We start from the raw sequence: 19,941 nt of genomic DNA, 5'->3' as shown, positions 1-19,941 counted from the left end.
CCAATGTCTTGCAGGCACCCTCCTGACCCTACTCATATTTGCATCTCTGGAATCTGTTCTAGAATAGAATCCCTACAGTACAGGAGGCCATTCGGCCCATTGAGTCTGCACCAGCCCTTGGAAAGAGCCCCCTACTTAAGCCTATGCCTCCACCCGTAACCCTACCTAACCCTCTGGACACTCAGGGGCAATTTAGCATGGCCAATCCACCTATCCTGTGCATCTCTGGACTGTGGGAGGAAACCGAAGTACCCAGAGGAAACCCACGCAGGCACAGGGAGAAAGTGCAAACTCCACACCAACAATTACCCGAGGCCGGAAATGAATCCAGGTCTCTGGCCCTCTGAGGCAGCAGTGCTAACCACTGTGCCGCCCCTACAGAAGAATATTCTCCGACCTTTACTTGAGACTTTTGTCGGGTTGCGGGTAGAAACATAGTACAGCAGGCCTCAGGTAATTGCCACAAAGTAAAAGGGAGATAGCCAGCATGGCTCCAGAACAATTAAAAAAAAAAAATCTATACCTAGATTTTCTTGATAGGGACTGTGTATGACCATGCTCTGAAAGTGCTTGCAGAGGCCTCTCTTTAATTGGGCTGAAGCTACAACTGACAACATCTGAACATGAGGATTAACAGTTAGCTTCTGCATCCAATGTTGAAACTGTAGAAATTGATGGGAAACATGGTTGGTGTGGTAGTCACCACTAAGTAGTATTACGGTAAGGCCGTATAGTAGAGGTACATGGGTAAATCCCTGCCTGCTGGCTCCGCCCAGTAGGCGGTGTATAGATGTGTGTGCTCGCCGGTGCTGCAGCCATTCTGGTTCCAGCTACAGGAGGCACAACATCTTTGCTCAATAAAGCCTCGATTATTTCACTACTCTCGTCTTTGTGGTAATTGATAGTGCATCAATTTATTGAGCAAAGATTTTTAAAACGATGGATCTCCGCATCAAGCCTGATCGCCTGCAGCTGAGCCCTCAAGCAGCCAACGCTACGTCCGCCTTTGAGCATTGGCTAGCCTGCTTCGAAAGCTACTCTGAACATCCGCTGAGGAACCCTCAAACTCGCAGAAGCTCCAAGTCCTTTATTCACGGGTGAGCCCTGACATTTTTCCTCTCATCCGGGATGCACCCACTTATTCCGAAGGGATGGAGCTCCGGAAGGGACATTACGTTCAACCAGTAAATCAACTATATGCCAGGCACTTCCTGGCCACGAGACAGCAACTCCCCAGGGAGTCTCTGGACGATTTCTGGCGTGCCCTGCAGATCCTAGGTAGGAACTGTGACTGCCAGGCAGTTTCGGCAGTCTAGCACACCAAACTTTTAATTTGAGACGCTTTCGTGAGGGGCATGAGGTCTGCGTACGTCCGCCAGTGGCTACTGGAAGGGGGTAATCTTGATCTTGCGGGATCTAGGCAGCTCGCTAACTCGTTCGAAATGGCCTCCCGTAAGGTCCAGGCATATGCCCCCGACCGCGCGGCACCCTCATGGGCATCGTAGGCCCCACCAGCTGCCAACTCCAGCTCACCGCAAGCCTGCGCCGCGCGGTAGCCAGCCAACCCTGGGGAGCCCAAGTGCTATTTTTGCGGGTAGAACAAATACTCCAGGCAGCGCTGCCCAGCGCGGAGTGCGACATGCAACGGATGTGGCAAGAAGGGACACTTTGTTTCTGTTTGCCAGGCCTGGTCGGTCGCCGCTGTTTCCAGGCCTGGTGTTCCTGCACATGGGGGACGTGCGACCCAGGGGCGCCGCCGCCATCTTCTTCACTGCAAACCACGTGTGCCCCATGGGCGCCGCCATCTTTGATGCCCCCCGCCATGGGCGCCACCATCTTCAGCGCCATTTTGGATGGCGTCTCAGGACCCCTGCTCGTCTGGCCGTTCATCGCCTGCCGCTACCTCCACCACCGCTGACCAGCCCGGGGCCTCCCAGCATCTGCCGCAGCTCTCCTTGATCACCCTGGACCAGTCCTGGCCCTGCAACCTCGCAACAACGACGGTGAAGATCGATGGACGAGACGACCTGCCTTTTTGACTCCGGGAGCATGGAGAGCTTCATTCACCCCACTACAGTAAGGCGCTGCTCCCTCCCGGTATACCCAGTCACCCAGAAAATCTCCCTGGCCTCCGGATCCCATTCCGTGGAAATCCGGAGGTACTGCATCGCGACCCTCACCGTCCAAGGCGTAGAGTTTAGCAACTTCCGGCTCCAAGCCCCCCCCCCCCCCCCCCCCATTCTGCGCTGCCCTGTTACTCGGCCTGGACTTCCAGTGCCACCTCCAAAGCTTAACCTTAAAATTTGGCGGACCCCTACCCCCACTCACAGTGTACGGCCTCACGACCCTTACGGTCGACCCACCTTCCCTGTTTGCGAACCTCACCCCGGATTGCAAACCTGTCGCCACCAGGAGCAGACGGTACAGTGCCCAGGACAGGACCTTCATCAGGTCGGAGGTCCAACGGCTTCTGCGGGAAGGGGTCATCGAGGCCAGCAACAGCCCCTGGAGAGCTCAAGTGATAGTATTAAAGACTGGGGAGAAGCACAGGATGGTCATTGACTACAGTCAGACCATCAATCGGTACACGCAGCTCGACGCGTACCCCCTCCCACGCATATCTGACATGGTCAACCAGATTGTGCAGTATCGGGTCTTTTCCACAGTGGACCTGAAGTCCGCCTACCACCAGCTCCCCATCCGCCCGGAGGACCGCTAGTACACTGCGTTCAAAGCAGATGGCCGCCTCTATCACTTCCTTAGGGTTCCCTTCGGCGTCACTCATGGGGTCTCGGTCTTCCAGCGAGAGATGGACCGAATGGTTGACGGTACGGACTGCGGGCCACCTTCCCGTACCTAGATAACGTCACCATCTGCGGCCATGATCAGCAGGACCACGACGCAAACCTCCAAAAATTCCTCCAGACCGCCAAACTCCTTAATCTCACGTACGATAAGGAGAAATGCGTGTTCCGCACCAACCGCTCAGCCATCCTTGGCTATGTCGTGGAAAATGGAGATCTAGGGCCCGACCCCGACCGCATACGCCCCCTCATGGAACTCCCACTCCCCCACTGCCCTGAAACAATGCCTGGGGTTTTTCTCCTCCTTCGCCCAGTGGGTCCCTAATTATGCGGACAAGGCCTGCCCACTCATTCAGTCAAAAGTTTTTCCCCTGACGGCTGAGGCCCGCCAGGCCTTCAACAGTATCAAGGCAGACATCATCAAGGCCGCTATGCACAGGGTGGACGAAACCATCCCTTTCCAGGTAGAGAGTGATGCGTCAGACATCGCCCTGGCTGCTACCCTCAACTAGCCAGGCAAGCCAGTAGCTTTCTTCTCCCGGACCCTCACCGCCTCCGAGATTCGGCACTCCGCAGTCGAAAAGGAGACACAAGTCATTGTGGAGGCCGTGCGGCACTGGAGGCACTACCTAGCCAGTAGGAGGTTCACCCTCGTTACCGACCAATGGTCGGTAGCCTTCATGTTTGATAACGCACAACGTGGCAAAATTAAAAATGATAATATCTTGAGGTGGAGGATCGAACTCTCCACCTACACGTACGATATCAAGTATCGTCCAGGGGAGCTCAACGAGCCCCCAGATGCCCTGTCCCGCAGTGCGTGCGCCAACACGCAGGAGGGTCGCCTGCGGGCCATCCACAATGATCTCTGTCACCCGGGGGTTACCTGGCTCGCCCACTTTATCAAGTTCCGCAACCTATCTTACTCCACCAAGGAGGTCAAGGCCATGACCAGGGCTTGCCAGATCTGCACTGAGTGCAAACCGCACTTCTACCAGCCAGACAAGGCTCGCCTCATAAAGGCTTTGGGGCCCTTTGAGCGACTAAGCGTGGACTTCAAAGTTCCCCTCCCGTCCACCAACCACAATACCTACTTCATAATCATCATCGATGAGTTCTCCAGCTTCCCATTCGCCGTCCCCTGTCCCGACATGACCTTGGCCACCGTGATTAAGGCACAGCACAGCATCTTCACCCTGTTTGGTTTCCCCGCTTATATCCACAGTGACCGGGGTACATCGTTCATGAGCAATGAGCTGCATCAGTATCTGCTCAGCAAGGGCATCGCCTCGAGCAGAACGACCAGTTATAACCTGTGGGGAAACGGGCTGGTGGAGAGGGAGAACGCGACAGTTTGGAAGGCTGTCGTTCTGGCCCTACGGTCGAGAGGTCTCCCAACCACCCGCTGGCAGGAGGTCCTACCCGATGCCCTACGCTCCATTAGGTCGCTCCTCTGCACGGCCATGAATGAGACCCCTCACAACCGCTTGTTTGTCTTCCCCAGGAAGTCCACCTCCGGGGTCTCGCTTCCACCTTGGCTGACGACTCCGGGACCTGTTCTTCTCGGGAGGCATGCGAGGAGCCATAAAACGGACCCCCTGGTCGAGAGGGTCCGACTACTCCATGCGAACCCCCTATACGCCTACGTCGAGCGCCCCGACGGCAGGCAAGACACGGTTTCCCTCCGGGATCTGGCACCCGCTAGTTCCCCCACTACAGAAGCCGCCCCCTCACAGTTTCCCTGCGGGACCTGGCACCCACTGATGGCCCCCCATTCCCCTCTGTTGGTGGACACCGACTGCGCGCGCCCCCTAGCGCTCCCCCTCCACACTCCCCGCCAGCGCCGGCACCACTACCCCCAGCCCCAGCTATCCCCCCTGCGCCACGACCCCCTACCAAAGCCGCGACCACCGTGCTCCCGGATGTACCCTCACCTCAGACGTCCATGTCCGACACACCACCGCCCGAGCTGAGGAGGTCGGCGAGGACGATCAGGCTGCCGAAACGAATAGACTTGTGATTCCACTTCACCCCTGCCGGACTTTGCATTTCTTTTAAACAGGGGGTGAATGTGATGAATGGTTACTGTGTTACTGTACCCTTATCATCATGTAAGGTGATGTTCCCTTTAAGACCGGGCTTGGAACCCTGGGAGACTCCGCCTCCAGCTCCGCCCACCAGGGAGTCGTATATAAGGGGCCGCTCTGTAGGCGGCACCCAGTAAGCACCCATCTCGGCATCAGGCTAGTTCTCAGCTTATTAAAGCCTTCTTTACCGTTCTACTCTCTTACGTCGTTATTGAGGGTACTACAGCCCATGAACACCTGAAGGAATGTCCTGGGTTGCGATGATTGGCTCCTATAACCGTAACAACTTTGTTAATAATAACCTTTATTAGTGTCACAAGTAGGCTTACATTAGCACTGCAATGAAGTTACTGTGAAAATCCCCGAGTCGCCACACTCTGGCGTGGCGCCTGTTCGGGTACACTGAGGGAGATTCAGAATATCCAATTTACTGAACAAGCACATCTTTCGGAATTTGTGGGAGGAAATGAGAGCACCCGGAGGAAACCCACGCAGACACAGGGAGAAGATGCAGACTCCGCACCGACAGTGAGATCCAGGCCAGGAATCAAACCTGGGACCCTGGCGCTGTGAAGCAACAGTGCTAACCATTGTGCTGCCGTGTTTGTGCGAGGTATGACTAAGCAGTGGTGAATTTTCCACTTGATTTCCATTGACTTCAATTTTGCTCAGGCGTGTTGATGCCATACTTGATCAAACTCTCCCTCACCTCAATTATTCAGCTAATTTGGACCAAGGCTGTAATGGAGTCTGGTGCAGAGCCCTCCTGGAGGAATCAAAGCGGAGCATTAGAGAGCAGGTTATTATTGACTAAGAGCCACTTGATAGTACTGCCAATGGCACATTCCATTACTTTGCTTATGATTGAGAGTGGACAGATGGGGCTGTCATAGGCCAGATTGGATTTGGCCTGCTTTCTGTGGCCAGGGGACAACTGGCAAATTTTCCAGACTGTTGGGTAGATATTGGTATTGCAGCTGTGCTAAATTAGCTCTGCAGCATAGGTTTTTAGCACTCTAGCTGAGATATTGTTGGGTCCAAAGCTATTCAGCATCCCATACCCTCAGTTGTGTATTGATATCACCTGTAGTGAATCAAATTGGCTGAAGACTGGCATCATCTATTCTGCATTTCTGGCTGAAGATGGTTGCAAAGGTTTCAAACTTGTCTTTTGCACTCATGAACTGGGCTCTTCCATCATTGAGGGTGGGGATTTTCATGGAGCCATATCCACCCATTAATTGTTTAATTGTTTGCCAGCATGTTAATTGTTTAATTGTCTGCCAGCATTCATGACTGGATGTAGCAGCACTACATACCTTTGATCTGATCCCTTGGTTATGGGATCACTTAGCTCTGTCTATAGCATGTTACTTTTGCTGTTAGCATGCATGTAGTATTGTTCTGTAGCTTCACCAGGTTGGTACCTCATTTTTTGCCTACCTAGTGCTGCTCCTGGTATGCTTTTCAGTATTCATCATTGAACTGGGTCGGTTGCCTGGCTTGATGGTAATGGGAGAATGAGGGCTATGCCAGGTCACGAGGTTACAGACTGTGATGGAATAGTTTTGCTGCCGCTAAAGGCCCATAGACCTTGTGAATACCCAGTTTTGAGCTGCTACATTTTGAATTTTTTTTAGCATGTTGTAGTTCTACACAGCATGATGGGTATCGTTAGTGTGAAAATGGGTCTTTCTCTCCCCAAAGACTGTGTGGTGGCCGCTCCTACCAATGTTGTCATGGACAGATGCATTTGTAACAAATAGATTGGAGAGGACAAAGTAAAGTTGGTTTAATTTTATGTTAGTTCTCTTACCATCTGCCACAGGCCAATCAACATAAGTACAGCATCAGTAACTAGGAAATTAAAGTAACTAAGGAGTGACAAATCATCAGGATCTGACAATTTCCATCCGAGGATGTTATAGGAAGTAGAGGAGCACTTTGTAGATGCCCTAACTATAATCTTTCAGATTTAGTAGTAGTCCCTTTGGATTGGAAAACTGCACGTCACTCCACATTTTCAGGAGAAAATGGGTGACTTCCGGAACTACAGACAGATTAGCCTAACATCTGTGGTGGGGAAATTGCTGGAGGCTATAATCAGGGATGGGTAACTGAACACATCAAAACATTTTGGTTGATCAGGGAGAGCCAGCATGGATTCGTGAAGGGAAGATCATGCCTGAGTAATCTTATTGAATTTTTTGAAGTGGTGACTAAGATAGTCGACAGGGGAATGTCTATGGATGTTATTTATATGGACTTCCAGAAGGCAATTGACAAAGTCCCACATAGGAGATTGTTAACTGAGGTGGAAGCCCACAGAGTTGAGAGCACATTATTGACATGGTTTGGAAATTGGTTGAGTGACAGGGTGACAGAGTGGTGTTAATGGGTAAGTACTATAATTGGCAGGATGTGACTAGTGGTTTACCACAGGGATCTGTGTTGGGGCCTCAATTATTCACATTATTCATTGATGACTTGGATGATGGCACAGAAAGTCATATGTCAAAATTTTCTGATGATACAAAGTTAGGTGGCATTGTAGACAGTCTAGATGATAGCACAACATTGTAAGGAGATACTGACAGGATAGGTGAACGGGCAACATTGTGGCAGATGGAATTCAATGCAAGTAGTGTGAAGTTATCCATTTTGGACCAAAAAAAAGATAGAGCAGAGTACTTTCTAAATCAGTTTTCTTCAAACTTTTTTTTCCGGACCCACTTTTACCAACTGGCCGACCTATGGGATCTGTGCCGACCGACATTTGTGACGCACCATTTTCGCTTACCTTTAGTGCGACAGGTGAGCCTGCTCGACCCTCACGATCTCACTTGCTTCATCATGCAATGTTACATTTCTGCTAAGAACTTGAGCTGACGAATTAGGTTCTCACTGCATCCTTTGAAAAAAATCAAGAGGTTTGTCCTCAAACTCGCCATGCCTACTTCCCTACAAATAACACACATGGACTTTGTATCCTGATTTGCATTGGCACAATTAACAAAGCCACAACTCAAGAAATAATCCTTACACTACTTTGTTCCCAATTTCAGTTTTTCTTTGTTTAAAACGATCCATCTTCAGTTCTTCACAATCCTGTTGCCTTGCCTGCTCGCAACTAGAAAATGGACGAACCTCTCCTGATTTCACGCCAAAAGCTTGGGCTGACAGGGCACGTGAAATCAGTGTATGTGCCGGGCGTGTGACCTGCTCTCTAACATCGCTTCTGGCAGGAAGACTGATTCGTTCATATTTAAAAGCCTGCTGCAGCCAGGATTCTCTACTTAAAGCCGGTCGTGGCCGGCATTCTCACTTTAAAAAAGTTATGGCCATTGGGTGCTTCTCCCGCGATCGGGAACACCGTGACCGATTGCTCCGCGACCTTCCCGACACCAGCCTGTGACCCACCCGTGGGTCGCGACCCATAGTTTGATAAACCCTGTTCGAAAAGGAAAGAGGTTAAGTACAGTGGTTATCCAAAGAAATTGAGGGGTTCAGGTGTATATATTCCTAAAATGCCATGAACAGTTCTGGGCACCACACCATAGGAAGGATATTTTGGCCTTTGAGAGAGGTTTACAAAAATGATACCTGCGTAAATTACGAGGCCAGATTACGCAAATTAGGACTGTTTGCGCTATAATTTAGAAGGTTAAGGGGTGATCTGATCAACATATTCAAGGTATTAACAGGGAAAGACTTATGACGCTGACATCATGCCCCAAGCTTTCCACTGCGGTCGCCACCCTAGCCCTGGGATTCAGCAGAAGTCTGATTGCTGACTCCCTGAGATGTTCCTGGCTCCACCTGCTAAGCATCAGCAACTGTGATGCTCACCAGATAGTGCCCCAGAAGCCTGTCCACTTAATGTTGACACCAAGGTTTGTGTCTCTGAGCTGGTGAAGGGCGAGTAGGACAGCTTTGACACTATAATGGTGGTCTCCTCAGAGCTGTCCTCCGAGGTGCTCTGTTTGGTGGCAAGAGGGTGGGGGACCCTGGATGGCCCGGCCCCATCAGGTGGAGATCTTGCGAGAGAATGGATATGTGGTCAGTGAGAGGGGAGGATCATTTTGTCTCGCATGAACAACTCACTTGAGAAAAGTCATCTGGGTGAAGGGGCAATGGATCCTCACCTCTGCGATCCAGGCCAACCTCACTGTCGGTGACCGCTCTGTCCTCAGCCAAGCCCGCGATCTCCAGGGCCCATTCTTCATACAGAGTGAGGATTCTGATGTCTGGAACCCTGCCACCCATCTGGGTCTTGCCCACTTGTTATGGGCCAATCTCTCCTGCGAGGACAGAGAGGGGGGATTGTGAGCCGCACGCATTGATGCATTGATGAGATCTATCGCAGGTGGCATGTGTGGGCACGGGTTGTGGACATGGAGGGATTGTGCTGGTGGGTGTCAGGGTGTGCTGGGGCACAGGTGCGGTGATTGGATGTGGGGAGGGGTTGCGAAGTGCCAGTTGCCAACTTGTTGGGGGGGGGAGAAAGGGTGTGGCAGGCAGGACTGATGCCAGGGGCCGTCGTTACTTACCCTTGCCGCACGGTGGAGGTCCTTGGTCTTCATCCAACTTTGGACAGCGGTCCTCCTGATCACGCTGTCCGAACTGATGGTTGCTGCCATTGCCTTCCAGGCGGCATTGGCGGCCCTATTGCTGGCCCTCCGTGCCCTTCGAGAGAATATGGTGTCCTGTCTTACCTCCCCGGTGACCAGCAGCCTGGCCAGGTTGACATCCCCGAAGCATGGAGCAGGTTTACGTGGTGCCATCGCGTGTACTGCCTGGGCGTTAGTTCTGGGGGAGATGCCGGGTGCGATTTCAGCGAATCAGCTGGCAAGCTAGCCATGAAGCCGTTAAATATGGGCTGCTGTCTTGCTGGGTCAGCCGTTGGAAAGCACCCGGAAAGTCGCGCCCGATATGACACTCAGAACGTTTCCCGCTAAATCGTGCCCCATGTCTGATTAACTTGATTGAATTTTTCAATGGGGTTACCAGGTATATAAATGAGAGCAATGTATTTGACTAGTCTACCTCAGCAAGGCTTTTGATAAGGTCCCGCATGAGAGATTGGTAGTGAAGATAAGAGCCCGTGGGCTGCAAGGAAATTTGGCAAATTGGATCCAAAACTTATCTGATGACAGGAAAAAGAGGGTGATGGTTAAGGGGTGTTTTTCTGACTGGAAGCCCGAGTCCAGTGGGCTCCCGCAGGGATCAGTTTTGGGCGCTTGCTGTGTGGTTTACATCAATGATTTAGATATCAATGTAGGAAGATTGATCAGTAATTTTTCAAACGATCCGCAAATTGGTGGGGTGGTAAATAGTGGAGGATAGCCTTAGATTACAGGAGAATACAGATGGGCTGGTCAGATGGGATAATCAGTGGCAATTGGAATTCAATCCAGAGAAGTGAGATGCTGTACTTGAGCAGGACAAACAAGGAAAGGGAACATGATGAACAGCAGGACACTGGGAAGTACCGAGGACGAGAGAGACCTTGATGTGCATGTACACCAGTCCCTGAAGGTAGCAGGGCAGGTGGATACAGTGGTTAAGAAGTCATATGGTAGACTGACCTTCATTTGCTGAAGCATAGAGTTTAAGAGCTGGGAGGTTATGCTGCAACTGTATAAAATGTTGGTTAGGCCATAGCTAGAGTATTGTGCGCAGTTCTGGAATCCACATTTTAAGAGGGATGTGATAGCACTGGAAAGAGTGCAGAGTAGATTTACCAGGATGTTGCCTGGCCTGGAGAGTTTTAGCGATGAAGAGAGATTGGATGGACTGGGGTTGTTTTCCTTGGACCAGCGTAGTCGGAGGGGGGACATGATTGAGATGTGTAAAATTATGAGGGGCATAGAGTAGACAGGAAGAAACATTTCCCCTTGCTGGAGGACCAATAACCAGGGGTATAGATTTAAGATAAACATAGAAAACATAGAAAATACAGCACAGAACAGGCCCTTCGGCCCACGATGTTGTGCCGAACCTTTGTCCTAGATTAATCATAGATTATCATTGAATTTACAGTGCAGAAGGAGGCCACTCGGCCCTTTGAGTCTGCACCTGCTCTTGGAAAGAGCACCCTACCCAAACTCAACACCTCCACCCAACACTAAGGGCAATTTTGGACATTAAGGGCAATTTATCATTGGCCAATTCACCTAACCCGCACATCTTTGGACTGTGGGAGGAAACCGGAGCACCCGGAGGAAACCCACGCAGACACGGGGAGGAAGTGCAGACTCCGCACAGACAGTGACCCAAGCCGGAATCGAACCTGGGACCCTGGAGCTGTGAAGCAATTGTGCTATCCACAATGCTACCGTGCTGCCCTTGAGAACAAATAAATCTACACTATATCATTTTACCTTAATCCATGTACCTATCCAATAGCTGCTTGAAGGTCCCTAATGTTTCTGACTCAACTACTTCCACAGGCAGTGCATTCCATGCCCCCACTACTCTCTGGGTAAAGAACCTACCTCTGATATCCCTCCTATATCTTCCACCTTTCACCTTAAATTTATGTCCCCTTGTAATGGTTTGTTCCACCCGGAGAAAAAGTCTCTGACTGTCTACTCTATCTATTCCTCTGATCATCTTATAAACCTCTATCAAGTCGCCCCTCATCCTTCTCCGTTCTAATGAGAAAAGGCCTAGCACCCTCAACCTTTCCTCGTAAGACCTACTCTCCATTCCAGGCAACATCCTGGTAAATCTTCTTTGCACCTTTTCCAAAGCTTCCACATCCTTCCTAAAATGAGGCGACCAAAACTGTACACAATACTCCAAATGTGGCCTTACCAAAGTTTTGTACAGCTGCATCATCACCTCACGGCTCTTAAATTCAATCCCTCTGTTAATGAACGCGAGCACATCATAGGCCTTCTTCACAGCTCTATCCACTTGAGTGGCAACTTTCAAAGATGTATGAACATAGACCCCAAGATCTCTCTGCTCCTCCACATTGCCAAGAACTCTACCGTTAACCCTGTATTCCGCATTCATATTTGTCCTTAAAAATGGACAACCTCACACTTTTCAGGGTTAAACTCCATCTGCCACTTCTCAGCCCAGCTCTGCATCCTATCTATGTCTCTTTGCAGCCGACAACAGCCCTCCTTACTATCCACAACTCCACCAATCTTCGTATCGTCTGCAAATTTACTGACCCACCCTTCAACTCCCTCATCCAAGTCATTAATGAAAATCACAAACAGCAGAGGACCCAGAACTGATCCCTGCGGTACGCCACTGGTAACTGGGCTCCAGGCTGAATATTTGCCATCCACCACCACTCTCTGACTTCTATCGGTTAGCCAGTTCGTTATCCAACTGGCCAAATTTCCCACGACCCCATGCCTCCTTACTTTCTGCATAAGCCTACCATGGGGAACTTTATCAAATGCCTTACTAAAATCCATGTACACTACATCCACTGCTTTACCTTCATCCACATGCTTGGTCACCTCCTCAAAGAATTCAATAAGATTTGTAAGGCAAGACCTACCCCTCGCAAATCCGTGCTGACTATCCCTAATCAAGCAGTGTCTTTCCAGATGCTCAGAAATCCTATCCTTCAGTACCGTTTCCATTACTTTGCCTACCACCGAAGTAAGACTAACTGGCCTGTAATTCCCAGGGTTATCCCTAGTCCCTTTTTTGAACAGGGGCACGACATTCGCCACTCTCCAATCCCCTGGTACCACCCCTGTTGACAGTGAGGACGAAAAGATCATTGCCAACGGCTCTGCAATTTCATCTCTTGCTTCCCATAGAATCCTTGGATATATCCCATCAGGCCCGGGGGACTTGTCTATCCTCAAGTTTTTCAAAATGCCCAACACATCTTCCTTCCTAACAAGTATTTCCTCGAGCTTACCAATCTGTTTCACACTGTCCTCTCCAACAATATCGCCCCTCTCATTTGTAAATACAGAAGAAAAGTACTCGTTCAAGACCTCTCCTAGCTCTTCAGACTCAATACACAATCTCCCGCTACTGTCCTTGATCGGACCTACCCTCGCTCTAGTCATTCTCATATTTCTCACATATGTGTAAAAGGCCTTGGGGTTTTCCTTGATCCTACCCGCCAAAGATTGTTCATGCCCTCTCTTAGCTCTCCTAATCCCTTTCTTCAGTTCCCTCCTGGCTATCTTGTATCCCTCCAATGCCCTGTCTGAATCTTGTTTCCTCAGCCTTACATAAGTCACCTTTTTCCTCTTAACAAGACATTCAACCTCTCTTGTCAACCATGGTTCCCTCACTCGACCATCTCTTCCCTGCCTGACAGGGACATACATATCAAGGACACGTAGCACCAGTTCCTTGAACAAGTTCCACATTTCACTTGTGTCCTTCCCTGCCAGCCTATGTTCCCAACTTATGCACTTCAATTCGTGTCTGACAACATCGTATTTACCCTTCCCCCAATTGTAAACCTTGCCCTGTTGCACGTACCTATCCCTCTCCATTACTAAAGTGAAAGTCACAGAATTGTGGTCACTATCTCCAAAATGCTCCCCCACTAACAAATCTATCACTTGCCCTGGCTCATTACCCAGTACTAAATCCAATATTGCCCCTCCTCTGGTCGGACAATCTACATACGGTGTTAGAAAAGCTTCCTGGACACACTGCACAAACAGCACCCCATCCAAGCTATTTGATCTAAAGAGTTTCCACTCAATATTTGGGAAGTTAAAGTCTCCCATGACCACTACCCTATGACTTCTGCACCTTTCCAAAATCTGTTTCCCAATCTGTTCCTCCACATCTCTGCTACTATTGGGGGGCCTATAGAAAACTCCTAACAAGGTGACTGCTCCTTTCCTATTTCTGACTTCAACCCATACTACCTCAATAGGGTGATACTCCTCGAACTGCCTTTCTGCAGCTGTTATACTATCTCTAATTAATAATGCCACCCCCCCCCACCGCTTTTACCACCCTCCCTAATCTTATTGAAACATCTATAACCAGGGACCTCCAACAACCATTTCTGCCCCTCTTCTATCCAAGTTTCCGTGATGGCCACCACATCGTAGTCCCAAGTACCGATCCATGCCTTAAGTTCACCCACCTTATTCCTGATGCTTCTTGCGTTGAAGTATACACACTTCAACCCATCTCCGTGCCTGCAAGTACTCTCCTTTGTCAGTGTTCCCTTCCCCACTGCCTCATTACACGCTTTGGCGTCCTGAATATCGGCTACCTTAGTTGCTGGACTACAAATCCGGTTCCCATTCCCCTGCCAAATTAGTTTAAACCCTCCCGAAGAGTACTAGAAAACCTCCCTCCCAGGATATTGGTGCCCCTCTGGTTCAGATGCAACCCGTCCTTCTTGTACAGGTCCCACCTTCCCCAGAATGCGCTCCAATTATCCAAATACCTGAAGCCCTCCCTCCTACACCATTCCTGCAGCCACGTGTTCAACTGCACTCTCTCCCTATTCCTCGCCTCGCTATCACGTGGCACCGGCAACAAACCAGAGATGACAACTCTGTCTGTCCTGGCTTTTAACTTCCAGCCTAACTCCCTAAACTTGTTTATTACCTTCACACCCTTTTTCCTACCTATGTCGTTGGTACCAATGTGCACCACGACTTCTGGCTGCTCACCCTCCCCCTTAAGGATCCTGAAGACACGATCCGAGACATCCCTGGCCCTGGCACCCGGGAGGCAACATACCTTCCAGGAGTCTCGCTCGCGACCACAGAATCTCCTATCTATTCCCCTAACCATTGAATCTCCTACAACTATTGCTTTTCTATTCTCCCCCCTTCCCTTCTGAGCCCCAGAGCCAGACTCAGTGCCAGAGACCTGGCCGCTAGGGCCTTCCCCCGGTAGGTCATCCCCCCCAACAGCATCCAAAACGGTATACTTGTTTTGAAGGGGAACGGCCACGAGGGATCCCTGCACTTTCTGCCTGTTTGTTTTTTCCCCCCTGACTGTAACCCAGCTATTCTTGTCCTGTACCTTGGGTGTGGTTACCTCCTTGTAACTCTTCTCAATCACCCCCTCTGCCTCCCGGATGATCCGAAGTTCATCCAGCTTCAGCTCCAGTTCCCTAACACGGTCTTTGAGGAGCTGAAGTTGGGTGCACTTCCCGCAGGTATAGTCAGTGGGGACACCGGTGGTATCCCTCACCACCCACATCCTGCAGGAGGAGCATGTAACTGGCCTAGCCTCCATCCCCTCTTACCTGACAGAATATAGCTGCCCTGTGGACTAACTAGATCTCCGCCCTCCGACCCTGCTCCCAGTCAGCTACACTTTCTGTAAACTCCTGGCTCTCTTCGCACTCTTTGCGGAAATGTCAGAAACAAAATGAAAGGAGCACCTTACTCCCTCCTCACCTAACTCCCTCGGTCACCAAACTCTCACTATCGCACTCAAATGCACCAAATTCAACACTCCCTCGGTCACCAAACTCTCACTATCGCACTCAAATGCACCAAATTCAGCACTCCCTCGATCACCAAACTCTCACTATCGCATTCAAATGCACCAAATTCAGCACTCAGTGCAAACAAAGTCTGCACTGTAGGGGATCACTTTTATACTGTGAATCTAGCTTCTGAAAACTGGCCTAATCCAATTAACTAATTAACAAGCTCCAGCTGCAAGTGCCTACAAGTAGAAGCCTGTTTAAAGCTCATTGAAAATTCACCTTCTTCTAAACCAAACAGCAACTTTTAAGTTAATTAACTAAATAAAAGAAAGACTAAACTTTAGATAAAAATGAAGGCTTATACTCCCTCCGTCACCAAACTCTCACTATCGCATTCAAATGCACCAAATTCAGCACTCAGTGCAAACAAAGTCTGCACTGTAGGGGATCACTTTTATACTGTGAATCTAGCCTCTGAAAACTGGCCTAATCCAATTAACTAATTAACAAGCTCCAGCTGCAAGTGCCTACAAGTAGAAGCCTGTTTAAAGCTTATTGAAAATTCACCTTCTTCTAAACCAAACAGCAACTTTTAAGTTAATTAACTAAATAAAAGAAAGACTAAACTTTAGATAAAAATGAAGCCTTATACTCCCTCGGTCACCAAACTCTCACTATCGCACTCAAATGCACCAAATTCAGCACTCAGTGCAAACTGAGGGGCATGTTTAGAGGGGATGTGGGGAAATTTTTTTTTACCCAGAGGGTGGTGGGAGTCTGGAAATCACTGCCTGAACAGGTGGTGGAGACAGAGACCCTCATAACATTTAAGAAGTATTTAGGTGTGCACTTGCGATGCCAAAGCATACACGGCTGTGGGCCAAGTGCTGGAAAATGGGATTAGAATATTTCCATGGTTGTTTTGTCCGGTACAGACACGCTGGTCTGAAGGGCCTTCTCTGTGCTGTAGACCTCTATGACTCTATGCATAGGCTGATGTTGGAAATGCTACATACTGATTCCACTTAAACTATCTTTGGGTTTTACATTGCCAGTTGAAACTAGCACACCACAGAAAGGAGATCAGAGGGTAGGAAGTCTGAGCTGAACAGAACTTTATTTTTTAAAAATTGCAAGCTCACTTTGATCAACATCACAGTCAAAAATAGTATCCAACTAAAGATAACGTATCGCATGCCAGAATAAGAGAAATTATTTTAAATCATTCCCTGCAAAACAGTTAACTTTTTCAATAATGTATTTCAACATTTAATGAATTTACAAACACAGTATAACAAATATAACAAACTCGTTCCATGAACTGAGACGTTTTGGACTTAGAAGCACAGTATATTGAAGTTTATGGCTCTGTGTTCACTGAATGGGAAAAATGTGATTTATTAATAATGGCAATTTAACTCAACGACAGTACAAAAGCATTCAATGCCATTTTACCATCGCTTTGTAACCATGTAATTTATAGCATTTGAGGTTTTTTGTTGAAGCCTTAATGTCAGTATCAGTACTGAAGGGTAATATATAGTCGCTGGTGATGTTAAAGTAGAAGTATCCTAAAGTTATCATGACAATTACTGTATATCATATAAACTTATAAAAGATGTTCTTTGTCACTGTAAAACAAACTCTTTAGGTGTAAACTTCAGCTGTGTGTTTTATATTTTTTGTTGATGGCATTTACTGATTGATGTTTAAATAGCCAGATCTATTATTTCTGCATTTTATATCCATCACATTTCCTGATGTATCTAAAAAGTAAGAATTGTCTCAAATCTTGGTGATTTTTATAAATTGTTCCTTTACTTGCCAAATTCTGCAAGTGTCAAGGCACAAATTTTGAGTCAGAGAAATAACTTTCTGTTCTAGATGATGCAAAGGCAGAAAACTAACTTATAAAACTTTTTTTCAGTATCCCATCCACGTCTGATTTTTAAAAAATGGAAACCTTAAACTGCGTTTTCCAGAAAAATAGATGCTACTGTTTAAACTGGCCTATTCTAGTCTTCTTTTATTCTATGTGCTGTATTTTGAAAAAGTACAAAATCTACTCTTCTCATAACTCAGCTCTTTCATGAAGTCCTACTTAGTTCTGGATGATTGAAACAAAAACTGTAACAATGTTAACTGTATCCTTCATTATGAGCCATTAGCAAACAAAAACTGAGGCTAACTGAAGGAGAGGTTGTGTAGTTGATTCATGATATAGAAAATCACGAAATGATACCAGAGTTTTATATGCACCATATTGCATTCCTGCTCTGTAAGAAATTTATTTTTAAATTATGTTCTATCTTTGTAAGCTAATTTTCAGTTTAAAATACCATTAGTTTTAAGAATAAACACACCCTAACCCATTGTAGATATTGTATATATTACTTATACAATACATAATAAAACACATTATACATTAGAGAACTTTTTTTAAGGTAAAGTATAACATTTTGGATCAAATTCTGTGCAAACATAAATAACAAGCACAACATCAACTGCAATGTACTGTTAATTACACAAAAAACATAATATACAAATCAGTAAAGTCCTGCAACTTGATAATACAAATTAAAAAGTAACCACTGCATAAAAGCAAGCAACAAGCGAGTGTAGCACGTTTCCATCACTTCAAAACACAACTATGTTTATAAAAAGAAAAATCACTAATTTATTATTGAGCCCAGGCCTATTTGAGCACCTACTACTTATGGCAAGGGTGCACTTTGCTCCTTGAGGCGTAAGTTGTCAATACCTTCGGAATTCATCATGAATTAGTTATGGAATCTTTAAGAATAAAGCTCAATGGAATAGTAGAGAACAGTGAAGTTTCATAATTTACAAACTCTGTGGTATATACATATTCAGAGTTTCTGCAATATTGGTTTCTTCTACAGATACGAATTGTAGATGTAGGGAAGATACAAGCTATACTTCCACTGAAAATTATATTTATCACATAGACAGCACAATGCATGATTAAGTAAACTTAATTCTTGCATTATCCTATCAGGTCAGCTTATTAGACAAATAAAGCATTTAACAGCATTCTGCTGTATATTTGGTTTGTGCCATAGTTCACAATATTTTTGAAGCAAAAATTTTAAATTGTGTACCTGTGTCTATGGAAGAGAGGGGCTTATGTTTGTAATGCGGGCAGAAAGTGTGGAAGAGGATGCAAGAACTCCTGCATTCTGCTAACATGTCTGCTCCTTGTTCTATGTGAATTGGAGTGCCAATATCAGAAGGAAGAGATACTCTGTGTGATAATCAATAGCGAAAACTAACTTGCTCATTTAATAGCAAATTTCGGAATTCCTAGTCACATGATCATATGTAGCAGTATAATGTGCGTTAAAAAACATATCTAAAATATGAACTATGGAATTTCACTACCTATACATATCCAAAGAAAAAGGTATGTTTATGGTTGTAACTGAAAAGCTGCTTTTATTGTAGCATATTTCAATATATACTCTAAAGTAATTAAGTTATTGTTATTGTGCTCTTTTTTGCAGATTATCTCCTGCCATGCTCTAAGCTTTGGGTAACATCCATATACTCAACACTATTAAAGTGCGTAGATCCATTTTAGACTTTAATGAAGTTATCACATAGATAGACAACTACTTTTGCCCAACTTGATTGTTTTTAAAACTCTCACGTTGTAAAATTGTAATTTCATCTCAATTGTATGTGAAATGTGATTAAATATCTACTGTACAAGTGCAACTTCCAAATGTATCATCTTCTACTACAACATATTTTAATGACTTCATCATGTCTTATTAACAAGCATTTATAACCAAAAATTCTTTAAATCAACAATATTTTAGTATATTTCAGTGTACCCTGTTAATCTTGCTGATAAATTGATCTACAGTTTGTTGTGCCACTCATCATGAGAAGAGATTCACTTTAATCCTCACTGGCAGGAAAGAAGAGCATCACTTTAACAGTTGCCTTTTTCAATCCACAATGTCTATTCCAAATTACCTTCAGAATTCTTAAACATTAGAATGGAGTTGTAAATCTTCAGGGCTGGGCCTAATTTGATGCTCATGATCTTAACTATGTCCACCTGTGTCAACAAAAGAAATGCTTCTCCATCAATCTGCTGTAAAACAAAAGAAAAGTCACTGGTGAAAAAATATATGTAACTGAATTCAAAATAGATAGAAATTCATTATTCACTTTGATCATGCTTTGAACCATTATTTTATCTTGATATGCTAAATGTAATCCCTTAAGTAAATTATTTGTGAAGGGACATTCTAGATGATACATCAATACAGTCCTTTTATGCAGGTCTGTACTACTAAAATCTTAATGAAGGCAACTACCTAACCAATGGAAGTCCAGAAGAGTCAGCAAAAGATGATTCTAGTATGCTGATGATCAAAGACCTATGGATCCTTGGTTCCAGGATTGGTCAATTTCAGAAAACAGCGTTAATATCACTGGATTGAAACAAATAAGGTTTTTGTTAAATGGGTAGCATAATCACATCGCACGTTTCCTCAAGGTCAGCCAATTTAAGTGTGACTGTGAGCTTCCTGTGCAGATTCAACCAGGACTTGCAACACAAGGCTGATTTTGCTGGTGGAAAATCCAATGCAGCAGATCTTAAAGGGCT

The 19,941-nt window shown here is 46.7% G+C and overlaps 1 protein-coding gene across 3 annotated transcripts in view; it reads right to left on the bottom strand.

The window, feature by feature from the left end:
• Nucleotides 1-16,397: 16,397 nt before the first annotated feature.
• The window catches only part of LOC140385371 (lethal(3)malignant brain tumor-like protein 4), a 555,015-nt gene continuing 551,471 nt past the window's right edge, over nt 16,398-19,941 (bottom strand). For all 3 annotated transcript variants that reach the window (XM_072467457.1, XM_072467455.1, XM_072467456.1), the window contains one exon: nt 16,398-19,422. In XM_072467457.1, coding sequence (XP_072323558.1) covers nt 19,288-19,422 — 135 coding nt within the window. In that variant the 3' untranslated portion in view covers nt 16,398-19,287. The remainder of the gene's footprint in view (nt 19,423-19,941) is intronic.

This window comes from Scyliorhinus torazame, chromosome 11, assembly GCF_047496885.1.
Source record: "Scyliorhinus torazame isolate Kashiwa2021f chromosome 11, sScyTor2.1, whole genome shotgun sequence".
NCBI lineage: Eukaryota > Metazoa > Chordata > Chondrichthyes > Carcharhiniformes > Scyliorhinidae > Scyliorhinus > Scyliorhinus torazame.
Note: the sequence above shows the minus strand (reverse complement) of the source record. Positions and strands in the feature narration are given on the sequence as shown.